Source organism: Sceloporus occidentalis, unplaced genomic scaffold (assembly GCF_023333645.1).
Source record: "Sceloporus occidentalis isolate IW3139 unplaced genomic scaffold, rSceOcc1.0.p SCAF_10, whole genome shotgun sequence".
NCBI classification, from domain to species: Eukaryota; Metazoa; Chordata; class Lepidosauria; order Squamata; family Phrynosomatidae; genus Sceloporus; species Sceloporus occidentalis.
Window position 1 is genome coordinate 21560001 of NW_028316990.1, and position 12950 is coordinate 21572950.

At 45.9% G+C, this 12950-nt stretch overlaps 2 protein-coding genes across 6 annotated transcripts in view; both read left to right on the forward strand.

The window, feature by feature from the left end:
• NDRG4 (NDRG family member 4) overlaps positions 1-3095 on the forward strand; it is a 24455-nt gene extending 21360 nt beyond the window's left edge. For all 5 annotated transcript variants that reach the window (XM_089540422.1, XM_089540419.1, XM_089540420.1 and 2 more), the window contains one exon: positions 206-3095. In XM_089540422.1, the coding sequence (XP_089396548.1) occupies positions 206-360 (155 nt within the window). In that variant the 3' untranslated portion in view covers positions 361-3095. The remainder of the gene's footprint in view (positions 1-205) is intronic.
• Positions 3096-6258: 3163 nt separating this feature from the next.
• Positions 6259-11400, forward strand: SETD6 (SET domain containing 6, protein lysine methyltransferase). Its single transcript, XM_089540074.1, has 8 exons — positions 6259-6469; positions 6799-6943; positions 7788-7929; positions 8327-8521; positions 8727-8850; positions 9079-9259; positions 9963-10105; positions 11003-11400. The coding sequence occupies exons 1-8, from the start codon at positions 6365-6367 to the stop codon at positions 11309-11311; spliced, it is 1344 nt and encodes a 447-aa protein (XP_089396200.1). The 5' UTR covers positions 6259-6364; the 3' UTR covers positions 11312-11400.
• Positions 11401-12950: the final 1550 nt, after the last annotated feature.

The following is a 12950-nucleotide window of genomic DNA, read 5'->3' on the forward strand; positions in this document are numbered from 1 at the left end:
GCCCATCATCCACAGAGGTAACGTGAGGTGTGCCCCATAGCATCCCATCCTTGCACCCCACAGCATGGCAGCAGACAGGGGTCAACGTCTCTGGGTCCCCAGGTGGCCGCTTTGCTTGTCTCTGTGGTGCTTCACCTTGCAGCCCCTCTTCCTTGCCCTCCTGGCAGCCACGCTTGATGCCCTGTGCCTCTCTCTTTCTCCGCAGTGCCCTCGGCCAGCATGACCCGTCTGGCCCGATCCCGCACGGCCTCCTTGACCAGCGCCAGCTCGGTGGATGGCGGCCGCCCCAGGGCCTGCACCCATTCGGAAAGCAGCGAGGCCATGGGGCAGGTCAACCACACCATGGAGGTCTCCTGCTGAGGAGGAGGAGGAGGATCACCTTTGCCCGCCGTCACCCGCGCCATCCTCTCCACCAGAGACCCTCCGTGTCCATACACCAACTCACTCTCGCCGGCCGGCCTCTGAAGCTTCCTGTGCTGTTGGCCTTTTATTCCCTTCTTTCTTCTTCGTTGGCTGTCTGTCTTTTCCTTGCACGCCTTTGGGGTGGGATGGAGGGCACTTAGGAAGCCCCTGCTTCAGGCCTCCAAATCCACGTTTCAGCCAAGGTGCCATTTTGAATTTGCACCAGGCCAGCTTTCCCCCTTGACCCAGCCTCACAGCCCCATGCCTTGCCTAGGCTTCCCTTTGCTGCGATGCTGGGGCTGATGGTGACAGGAGAAGCCCTCTCCTCTTGTCACAGAGACAGGCCAGGTGAAGCGAACAAGGCAGGAAACCATTTGCAGACAGCAAGGCAGGTTGCTTTCCTCACTAGGAAACAGTGGCCCATTTCCAGATGTCCCACCATTCATCCCAACTGGAGCCTGGGATTTCTGGTGGGGCGGGAAGGAGAAATGGAGAGCTTCTAGGCAGAGGCATCTCCACCCATCCATCCATCTGTCTGTCCGTCCAGCCATACTGCCTGTCTGTCCAGCTATCCATCCTACCTACCTACCTACCTACCTGTTGATCCATCCACCTCGCCAACTTATCTTCCTACCTACCCCATCCATCCATCCATCCATCCATCCATCCATCCAGTCTGTCTTGTCTATCTACCTATTCATCCATCCCTCCAGCTTACCTGCCTGCCTGCCTACCTACCTACCTACCCTATGCTATCTATCTATCTATCTATCTATCTATCTATCTATCTATCTATCATATCTATCCTATCTATCTATCTATCTATCTATCTATCTATCTATCTATCCATCCATCCATCCATCATCATCATTATTATTATTATTATTATTAACCTTTATTTATAAAGCACTGTAAATTTACACAGCGCTGTACATACAATCTTTTAATTAGACGGTTCCCTGCCCTCAGGCTTACCAGAACTGGGAGTCCAAGCAACTTCCAAGAGGCGAAAAGCTGATCCTGGATTCCTGGGCAGTGAGTGGCAAGAGCAGGAGGACGAAAAGGGTGCAAGAAAAACAGTTGTGGAGGAAGGAAGAGCACCAAAGACAGACTCTTCCAGGTCAAGTTAGGCTGGAATCCCCCTTTCCCTGCCTTCCTATTTATTTGCCTACTCTTTCTTTGCAATGAACAATTTCCCCCTGACATTGTTTATGTCTTTGAAAGAAGAACTTGCCCTCCTCTCCCATGTGAAGACCTGGAACAAGAAAGGGCTTAATGGGGAAAGAGAGGTTTAGTTTCCCCCAAATGAGGTCCCAAATCTCATTCCCAAAAGGATTTCAGGGGCCTGGTCCTCATCCCCCAATTGAGAGTCCATCCCAAATGCCCCCTTTATCTGGATGCAATTCCATCTCAAGCTTGCATTTCTTGACAGAGCAAACCTATTTGGGGGGTGCCACTTATATTCATGAAAAGGCTCCTTTTCCCATGGAGTGCCACTCAGCAGAAGGTGCACCAGACTTTCTAACACTTGCAAAGGGATGCAGAAAGCATGCAAAGTTTCCTCCACAGGGTTGCAACTCCCAGAATCCCCCTGCCCCAGTGGTTCCCAGGGACCTTCAGTCCTCCAGATGTTTTGGACTTCAGCTCCCAGCGTCCTTGGGTTTGCTGGGTTGGTTGAAGTCCAAAACACCAAAGGTTGGGATCCTTTGCCCTGAGCCAATACTTCTCAAAATGTGACCTTCCCAGTGTTTTGGACTTTGGTTCCCAGGAGTCCCAGGTGGCTTGGCCAAGGGTCAGGGGATTCTGGGAGACGAAACCCTAAACAACCAGAGGACCAGTTTGAGAACCAATATGACTCATCCCAATTCCTTGTAATTTGTGGGATGTTGCTTTTGCAAAAACACACATATGAGCCCAGAAGAAGACATGTTGTTTATTTTGGCTGCATCCACATTGCCGAAATAATCCATCTTAACATCACTTTAAGTGCCATGGCTCACGGCTATGGCATTCTGGGAATTGTAGCTTGTTGCGGCACTTTTGGTACAATTCTATGTACCATTCCCAGAATGCCATAGCCTTGAGCCACAGCACTTAAACTGGCGTCAAACCAGATTATTTCAGCAGTGCAGATGCTCCTTAAATGCGCTTCCTTCTGGACTTTGGATATGAATGTCTGAAAGCTATGATTAGGACTCCCTTTTTATTATAGATATTGCTGCAATCTTTTTCTTGGCGTGTTCTTTCAGAGGAGATAGATATATAAATACCTATATATACAGTATATATATATATATATAATATATATTTATCCTGGACTTCCCCTCCCTCCCCATTCACTTGTAGCAACTTTGCAACCAAATGTGCAGTTTTTTTAAGTTGTTATATTATTAATGATTACTAAGTATTATTATTATTATTATTTTAAAAGTGATTTAGCTATGTTAATGTCTGGGGGGCGGGAGGGGGGTTGATTTTTTCCAATGGAACTCAATGGTTTTTCCTTTTCCTTTCTCTCTGTTTGAGGTGAAATGTCATGTTTCTGTGCATGGCGGCCGTCGATGCCAATTGCATTGATGCCACAATATTTGCAAACTGTAAAACGAGGCAAAAATATTAACAACAACTAATAACCCCACTGTTGTCGTAGAGAGGATTATTGTGTCGAAAACTAATAAAGATATTAAAACCAAGCAGACTTTCCGTGGAGCCGGAAGAGCGTCTTATTTCCGTCTTATTTATTGATTTGGCAATATGTGTCCCATTAATTGTTTTTAACAAGCCAAGCTTCAGTTTAGACGGCCGCTTTTCTTTTCCTTCTCTTTAAAAAGAGATAGCTTTTAATCTTCATTAAAAACATATAGACATACATTAAAACATATATTTGGAAAAGGTACGCAGACTAAGCGGCACAATTGGAAAACCACCCATGACACAAACACAGCCAATGACTGCGGCATGAATACTATATCGGTTCCTTTCCTCCCATCCCTTTTGCCCCATTCAGTATAGATAAACACCTCCTTTTAGGGAATGTTTTCTATTCTTCCATCCCTCATTCATTATATAATATCATTTCCCATTCCTATGAGCCCTCTCTATTATATATCTATAGCTCTACACACACACACACATTTATATATATATATATATATAAATATATATATATAATTTTATACACACACACACATATATATATATATATATATATATTGGTAAAAACACTTGTAAGAACAGGGTTGGTGACTTGAATGTCAGTGTCAGGGGTCTTGGAGGACACTTCCCATCATCCCCAGACCATACAGAGGTTGGGGAGGTCTCCCTGCAGCCTGTCTGCGCCCTTGGCCCCCCAAGCCCCTTTCTGGAAATTCCCAGAATCCTTGAGCCTTCGTCCAGGGCCATGGGCCTGTGGGTTTGTTGGGGGTGATGGGAATTGTAGTCCCAAACTCAGTCGCTGCACTCGCTAAGGGCGTCACCACTTTCCCTGTTGTCCTGGAGCGCCCTCTGGCGGCAGTAGAAAGGGCGGCTTCTCCCCTCCAGGCTCTCTCGCTCTCTCCCAGGCGCCCTCTTGTGGCTTCATCGCCAAAGAGCAGCCGACTAAAATCTTATCCGGCTAAAGAGCCATAGCTGCATGGCTCTCGGGCGCCCTCCTGTGGCTAGAATTGGGAAATATGATTGAATGAAGCCACAGGAGGAATCAGAATGTAAAGCTGGCCATTTGAGAAGGATCTCTATTTAACGAAAGGGAAAAAGAAGAGATAAAAAGAAAATAGATCAGAATAAAAACAATTAAATAAATTAAAAGAAATAAAATAAAACCAGAATATAATGAAATATTCAATAATATAAGAAATCAATAAATGTAATATAAGACTAGAATACAGAAAAATGATTTCGTTTATAAATGAAATAAATGACGAAAAAGTTTAATTTTAAAAGAAGTATTTCATGTTATGTTTTATTTTATAGTTCAGATGTAATTTTTTGTTTTTTAAAGTTATTTTTATTTTCATTTCATTTTTCTTTTCTTTTCCTTATATTATTATTATTTTACTCTGGGACAGATATAGTCCTTGAAAGCGACTAAGCTGTACTTTTTTCACTTAAAGCATAAAATTAAATTTAATTAAAAAGAATAACTTAAATAAAAATATTTTTTTAAAATCAAAACAATATTTGTATGTCTTTGTGCTTAATTTTAGTCTTTGGTTTAATTGGAGCCCGTTTCATTTGGTTTGGTTTTACTGACTTATTTTGTTATTTTACTTTAATTTTAGTTTCATTTTATTTTTTTATTAAATTTTATTCTTAGTCTTAGTTTTGCTTATTTTGAAAAAATGCAATCAATTAAAAATACAAAAATATAATAAATGTAAAAAATAAAATTAAAACAATTTTAAAAAATAAAAAAATTAAATAATGCAAAGTTCTCTTTTCTAAGTAGGCTTTTAGCAGAAGGTGAAGCGGGGTTCGAACTCGGATCATCAGGTTCCGAACGCCAGCGCTTTAGCTTAGTGCGCCATCAATGGAAAAGGGGCGTGGCCCTTCCAGAAGTCTTCTTGTGTTCTCCCTTGTCTGTGACGTCAGTGTGAGAAAGCACCTCCTTTCTTGCTCTCGGGCGCCCTCCTGTGTCTCCACTGAGGCATTAAACCCTTTTGAATGGAACGCGGGAAGGAAGAGGACTTCGGTCTCCGTCGGTAGCCATTGGAATTAAGCGGGCAATGGGCTCCCGCGCGCCCTCCTGTGTCTCCATGAGGCATTACAACGTGAAGAGAAATAGAATGGCGCCTTTTTAAGGCCAGGCAATAGGAAGGAAGGAAAGAAGGAAAGAAAGAAAGAAAGAAAGAAAGAAGGAGCGGCGGAGGCGCCTGAAGCGTCTTTATGTCGACCGTCCAGTATTTATAATAATAATATAATAATAAAATTTTATTTATGTTTTATTTAATTATTATCATTAAAGCCAATTTATTTAATTTTGTAAAAGTAACAAAAAATATTTTAAAAGAAATAATAATGAAATAAGACAAAAATATAAATATAATATAAATAATATATAATATGAGAAATATATTTTAAAAGACAAAATAATGAAATAAAACAAAACTATAAATATAAATATTATATAAATAATATATAATATATAATAATTATAGGTTATTTCTAAGGTAGGTGTAACCTTTTGCATTCAGCCTTTGACCATTGGCATTTACCCTCTCAACATAATAATGAAATAAGAGAAAAATATAAATATTATATCTATATCTATCTATCTATCTATCTATCTATATATATATATATATATATAAAATGAAAAAGTATTTTAAAAGAAATAAAACAATTTTTAAAAATATATATTTTAAATAATGCAAAGTTTTCTAAGTAGGCTTTTAGCAAAAGGCGAAGCGGGGTTCGAACTGGCATCATCAGCTTCCGAACGACAGCGCTTTAGCTTAGTGCGCCACCAGTGATAAGGGGGCGTGGCCCTTCCAGAAGTCTTCTTGTTTTCTCCCTTGCTTGTGACGTCAGTTGGAGACGTCATTCTTGCTCTCGGGCGCCCTCCTGTGTCTCCACTGAGGCATGACACCCTGAAGTTAAATAACAGCCGCCCTTTTGAATGGAGCGCGAGAAGGTAGGGGGCCTCGGTCTCTCTGGCGCCCTTTTGTGGCTTCATCGCCAAAGAGCAGCCGGATAAGATCTTATCCGGCTAAAGAGCCATCGCTGCATGGCTCTCGGGCGCCCTCCTGTGGCTAGCATTGGGAACTATGCTTGAATGCAGCCACAGGAGGGCGCCCGAGAGCAAGGAATGAGTCCCTTGGAGCGGCCGCTCCACGGAGGGGGCGGAGCTTGAAGGCAAGGGGCGGGGCTTAGTCGGGACGTGTGCACATGCGCCCTCATGGACGCAGGCACTCCTCCTCCTCGGCCACCGTAGGCACTTCCGGCGGGCGCTCCGTCTTCCTCCAAAATGGCGACCGAGGCGAAACGGGCCAAGCGGAGGGAGGCAAGTCCGGAGGCCCTGTCGTCCTTCCTGGGCTGGTGCTCGGAGCGGGGCCTGGAGCTGAGCGGGAAGGTGAGCCGGGCCAAGGCTCTCCGAGGCCGAGAGCGTGTGGCCGCGGAAAGGGCTCTGCGGCGGGTCTCTCGGGCTCCCGGCCCTCGAGTCTGGAAGAGTGGCTGCCTGCCTGGCCCTTGTTCTGCGGCTGTTTGGGAAGGCTGGGATTCTGGAGCATGGCATCCTCTGCCAGGTCAGGATGAAGAAGCCATTGAGACCCACACAAAGGCCTCCCCTCAACAGGAAGGAAGAGGAGGCCCTGGAAGGAAGCAGCCGGTGTGTCTCAACCACGCTGGGCTCTGATGGCTGGCACCGAGTGCGAATGGCGCTGTCTGCCTCTTGTCTTCCAGGTCTGTGTCAGCAGAGAAGGCACTGCGGCGGATTATGGCCTCTTGGCGCAAGAAGACCTGGAGGCCGGGGAGGTCCTCTTCAGCGTCCCAAGGACAGCCCTCCTCTCGCAGCACACCAGCCCCTTGGCCCCGCTCCTGGAGAAAGGCAGGCAGAGCCAGGGCTCAGGGTTCGAGGGAAGCCATGGTGCCACTCTCGCGTTGCTGTGGCCAGGCCTCACCTGGAATAATACAGTGTCTGGTTCTGGGCAACATGAGTGAAAAAAGGGATGTTTGGAGCGTGTCTAAAGGAGGGTCACCAAATGGTGAAGCCCTATGCAGAAAGACTTAGGGAGCTGAGGATGTTCAGCCTGGAGAAGAGAAGGTTAAGGGGTGAGATGACATCCCTGTTTAAATAATTGAAGGGGTGTCACATTGAGGAGGGAGGAAGCTTGTTTTCTGCTGCTCCAGAGAACAGGACCCAGTGGAGCAAGGGATGCAAGCTCCAGGAAAAGAGATTCCAGCTCAAGATTAGGAGGAACTCCCTGACATTAAGGGCTGTTTGACTGGGAAGACACTCCCTCAGATAGTGATGGAGTCTCCTTCTTTGGAGGTTTTTAAGCAGAGGCTGGATAGCCATCTGTCAAAATGGGGATGCTTTGATAGAGAGTTCCTGCATGGCAGAAGAAGGGGGCTGGACTGGATCAGGGCCCTTCTTGGAGTCTCTTCCAACTTTAGGATTCTATGATTATTTAAAAACCTTGTGCTCAGTTTGAGAGAGACAAGATTTTAAATCTGAAGACACTGTGTGTGTGACTATGATCAGTGCTTGCCAATGGTAGGAAGCGGATGTGCGTTCTGAAGAAAGTGCAAGATTCTTGAGAATGAGAAAGGAAATCGTCCATTTGCAGAACTGGGAGTTGTGGTTCCTGACCCTTTGGTTTGCTTTCCTAAAAGAAGAGCGGCACAAAACACCTGGCCTTTGTGAATCTTTGTTCTTCTGCCTCCAATAGAACAAGCCTCCCTGGAGAGCCAGTCTGGCTGGGTTCCCCTTCTGCTTTCTCTGCTGCATGAATCCACAGCCAGCAATTCGCACTGGGCACCTTACCTATCCCTCTGGCCCAATTTCACCAATCTGGATCACCCCATGTTTTGGTAAGGAAATGCCGCTTTGGCTCTGTCCCGCTAATATCCAGCTTCCAGGGAGAAGGGTGGGTCAAAGAATAAGACCTTTGGTGGAAGAGCTGCACCCTTCAACTGAGGAGAGACCCTCAGCTCCCAAGTGTTAAAGCAGCAATGAAGAGGTTTATTTTAGCTTGGATTTGACCCAGGGTGGCTCACATGTGGAACAAAACAAGGTGTGTGAATTAAAAATGTGTAATAAAGTTAAGAATTAAGTAAGCTACCATATTAAGACATCAGTACATGTGCTTTGTTAAAGACCTCAGACGGGGAGAAACCATGCTGTCTGATAGGATTATGCATGTTCCGTGCCTGAACTGGCTTCCTAAAGCAAGAGAAGCAGCCCTTCCTGTCCTCTGTTTCCTCCCAGGAGCAGCGAAGAGCGGAAGAGGCTGCTGCAAGGGACTGGGGTTCCTGAGGCTGTGGACAGAGACCTGGCCAGCATCCAGAAGGAGCATTCCTCTATCGTCCTGCCCTTCATGAAGGTGCACCCAGATCTCTTCAGCCCCAAGGCGCACAGCCTGGAGCTCTACAAGAGGCTGGTGGCATTTGTCATGGCATACAGGTGAGAGAGAGAACTGGCAAAGCAGTCATTTGCCATGGACAGAAATGATCACTTTAGCACCATCCTTTACAAATTGTTGTTGTTATTGAATCCCACATTATATAAATTAATAAACATTTTTAGACCTATTTGGAGCTCCATCTTCGGCATGACTTGGCACTGGTTTGAACTTGCTTTCATTCTGCTGTTTCTTGTTTCCAACTAGTTTCCAGGAACCCTTGGATGAGGAAGAAGAAGATGAGGAAGAGCCCAACCCTCCAGTGATGGTGCCCCTGGCAGATCTCTTGAATCACGTGGCAAACCATAACGCCAACTTGGAATATTCCCCGGTGAGCAAAACATGCAAAAGACATGAGGCAGCAAAGAGAATGTGGAAGGCATCTTTTGGATGAATTCAAGCTTTCGTCTGTGGTTTTATTAATCAGACTTTGATTTATCAAAAGAAAGGTGGTTTTCTGGGTGAGGTTGGAATGCAAAGGGTTCTTCCCTTGGAAGCTTCTGAAGACTGTGTGTGTGTCTTGCTTCTGTCAGGGTTTGCTTTCCTGCCCTTTCTGTAGGAGTGCTTGAAAATGGTTGCTACGCGGCCGATCCGTAAAGGCCAAGAGGTCTACAACACATACGGACAGATGGCCAACTGGCAGCTCCTTCACATGTATGGCTTTGCTGAACCATATCCTGGCAACACGAACGATGCGGCTGACATCCAGATGTTGACTCTGCTCAAGGCTGCGCTGCAAGGTCAGTCATTCCCTGGAAGAGCCCCTTATTTAGCATTGCTCTTGGAGCAAGTGGACCTCTGAGAAAGCATGCCTTTCTAAGAAAGATTCCCTGCCTTGCTGGGCATGAGAGGTGCCTCTTGCTCAACCTGGTGCAGATGTTGGCACCTCAGAAAAAATTCCTTAAGCAGCAGCTTTGTTGATCCTGACTTTCCAGCCTTGTACTGTCATGCCTCTTTCAATCATCTCTCTGCTTTTAAACAAGCTAAACATGGGGCCATGCAACACTTTCCTCTAAGGGATGGTCCTGCACTTGGTCATTTCCATTACTGTTTTCCTTCTTGAGAGCATCCTTAACAGGCTGATTAGATTGTGTGGCTGTGTGCGAGATCCCAACTCAGCTGGCTATCACTTTTGGTGGCAAAGTGGGCATTTGAACCCACGTCTCCCCCATCTAGTCTTGCATTGAAATGGGAAGTGATGTGCATTCATGTTATTTACTTTAGCCAAGAGAGTGTGATGTTCCTGACCTGGGCTGTCCATTGGCAGGGGGAAAGAGCCTTAAGGACCCTTTGCTATTAAGCATATCTGGGTGTCATATGAGGCCCCAGATGGAAAAGGAAGCCCCCCACACAATCACCCAACCACTTACTCTTCTCCTGGACCCTGTTTTGCCTGGGTTTTTAAGCAAGACGGATGGTTTTGTCGCCCTTTCCTTCTGCTAGGCACAAAGTCCGAAGCAGAGAGGCAGCTGGTCTTGGAGCAGTGGGACTGCCTTTGCCGCATGGAGATGGTGGGCGAGGAAGGGGCCTTTGTCATTGGCTGGGAGAGGGTCTTCACTGAGGAAGAGCTGTCTGTGACGCTGAAGGTGAGTGGCCAGTCTGTTCCTGGACGCTAGGATACCATTTTACCCCTGTGCTTGCTTGAAGTGCCTCCTTAAGTGAGGGCACAGATTAAATTCACTTAAAAAGGAGTATCCTGTTAAGATGAGGATTCCTTCCATTTAGATCAGATTGGAATCATGCAGCCCTCCAGATCTTGTTGGATTGTGTCTCCCAACAGCCAATGATGAGAAATGCTGAGTTCCAGTCCAGCATTCTCTGGAGGGTCATGTTATTCCCACGCATCAGTGGGAGATGGATTAGTTTGTAATATCCAGAGCAGGAAGACTTGCTCTGTTTTGAAATGTGTACAGTTGTGGATATGGACCTGAAGTAAAAAACAGAACCATCAAAATAACCTGAACAAGCATTGGTGGAGATGGTAGTTACCATAGTGGCCTTCCAAAATGATCTGAAGAAATTGCAGCCTGGAGTGGTTATTCTTAACCTGACGCAGAATCACTTTCCTTCACCAAGAAATAGCCGCTCAGGTTATGTGTGTGATACTGTGGAAGTAACATTCTGGTCTCTGGGAGACTCCTTCCACCAGGAATGTCGTTTGGATCACCTAGTTGCATGTTTCACCTTATTGTGGATCTCTTCCTTTTAACCCCTCAGCTTGAAAGTCTAGGCTCCGATCTCCTTGGGCAGATCACAAAATTCAGATCATTTGTCACAAGCAGCCGTGGGACATTTGGGGGGAATGATTACCCTGCGACCCATAGGGCTGTTGATGACAGTGCAGAATAGTTGTTCGGTTTTGCCTAATGCCTAAGTATAAACCCATTGAAATAATTTCCAACAGGTCAGGGAAGCAGTGCTGAGCCTGCACTTCACTGCAGGCCTCTCAGTAATTCTGCTCTTGGTTACTTTTGCGTCTTTAGTTACTAAGCATGTCTGCAGAAGAATTCAAGGCATTTAAAGAACAGGACCTGGGAACAGGGGAGCGTAGCCCCAGCGGCCTGGCGCTCTCGAAGGCCACGATTCCTGGGCTCAAAGCCTCCTGGAAGCAGCTTCTCTTCAATGCCACTCTGCTGACCCTGCAGTCATACAGCTTGGACTTGAAAGAGGAGGAAGAGACACTCCAGAACCTGCAGGCGTATTCAAAGCTAAGTCGCAGGGAGCAGCATGCCCTTCAAGTGCGCTACGGCCAGAAGAGAATCTTGCATCAGTTGCTTCAGCTGTGCGGGTAAAAGAGAGCAACACTGCTTTGGCTGCACTGCCGTTGGTGTTTGTAGAGGGGACTTTGTGCTGCAGATGCGTACAGAGGCTGCGATCTCTGGGTTCCCTGTGAAAGGCCCCTCAGGCGTTGGGTCTGGCTGTGCAGCTGTAGCATTTTGATATTTCTCATGGAAATACATTGGAAGCAGGTTTCTGTGAAACATTTCTGTCTTTAGGGAGCAGTGAAATGCTTTTCAGAGCAAGGTTTGGCCACTCAAAAGAAATGGTATAAAGAGCTAGAGATAATGCTGTAATTTCTCTTTAGGGAGACGTAACGCTGATATTGAGGGTGCATTTCAGTAGCCATCTTCTAGTGCAGTGTTTCCCAAACATTGGTCCTCCAGGTATTTTGGACTATAACACCCAGAGCTACTTGGGCCAACAGTGAGGAATTCTGGGGCCTGAAGTCCAAAATATGTGGAGGATCAAAGTATGGGAAGCACTGTGCTACTGGATGGCTGTTTGCCTCCTCAGATGAATTAAGAGGTCCCGAAAGCTAGCCCTGCTGAACCTCTCAGGGCCGACATCTGAGTAGATGCACAAGGAATGACTCTCTTGATTTTCATAAGTGTGCCAAACAGTCCAATTCCATATGTTAGCTGTCAGCCAGGTTTTAACTGATGCATAACTACTGCTTGCCTGTCTGTTCCCCCAAATTGATGCCAAATAAAAATGTGCATTTCCCTGTCCCACAGCTTCACATCTATAAAGGGGAAGGATTAGGTTTACTTATGCTTTAGTAAAATTTTATTATGAAGTTACTAGGCATCCTTTAGTGCTATATGAACAATGTTATATTCTGATAGTGTATGAAGCTGGCATTAAATAAAATGTGTGTCTGTATTATGAACAGCAGCAGAATGGCTTTGTCAGGAAGCAGGAGGCAAGTTGCTTGTCATGACTTTAATGTTTTAACTACAGAATGCATACATACAAGAAGTGGGAGAACTAAAGCCCAAGAGAACTAGAAAGGCTACAAAATACAACACATGGACCAATACATTTACAAAACATTCAAAATCCTTACAAAATGGGCTGTATTGGTCCTTTTTGTTCTTTTTACAAACTCAAAACTTTGTGGCCACAGGGGAGCAGTTAATAGATCCAGACCCTCTCCCCACCCCAAAATTTACAAGTGTCACGAAAGAAAATCTACAGGCCTGGTCTTGTGTCTCTTGCTAAAACAACTGCCCCCTCCCAAGGGCTCCTGGGGTTCCTCTGCCGAGGGGTCAGTCCTCCGAGCCGCTGACCCCTGGCCATTCGCTTTCTTGCTCTCTGGCCGCATTTGATAGTGGGTGAAGTGACCACCTGGACACTCACCCCGTCCCCCTCTGTTCCAATGCATTACTCATTTTTTTCCTTTGACACCTTGTGATTTATAGGTCCCCCCACCCGCAAGAAAAATAAGTTACATAATATTTAAACTGGCTTTTCCATACTCTTTGGGAGTCTGGGAATGTCAGGCGAGCAGATCTGCCCCAGACAAGCGCTTGGCCTCAGCAGCAGCAGCCACCGCTTTCTCTCTCGCAAGCCAGTTGGTCAGTCGGCCGGCCGGTCAGTCACTCACCCCATTACCCCTCTTGAAACACAATTTGCACAAACCCAAAAGTC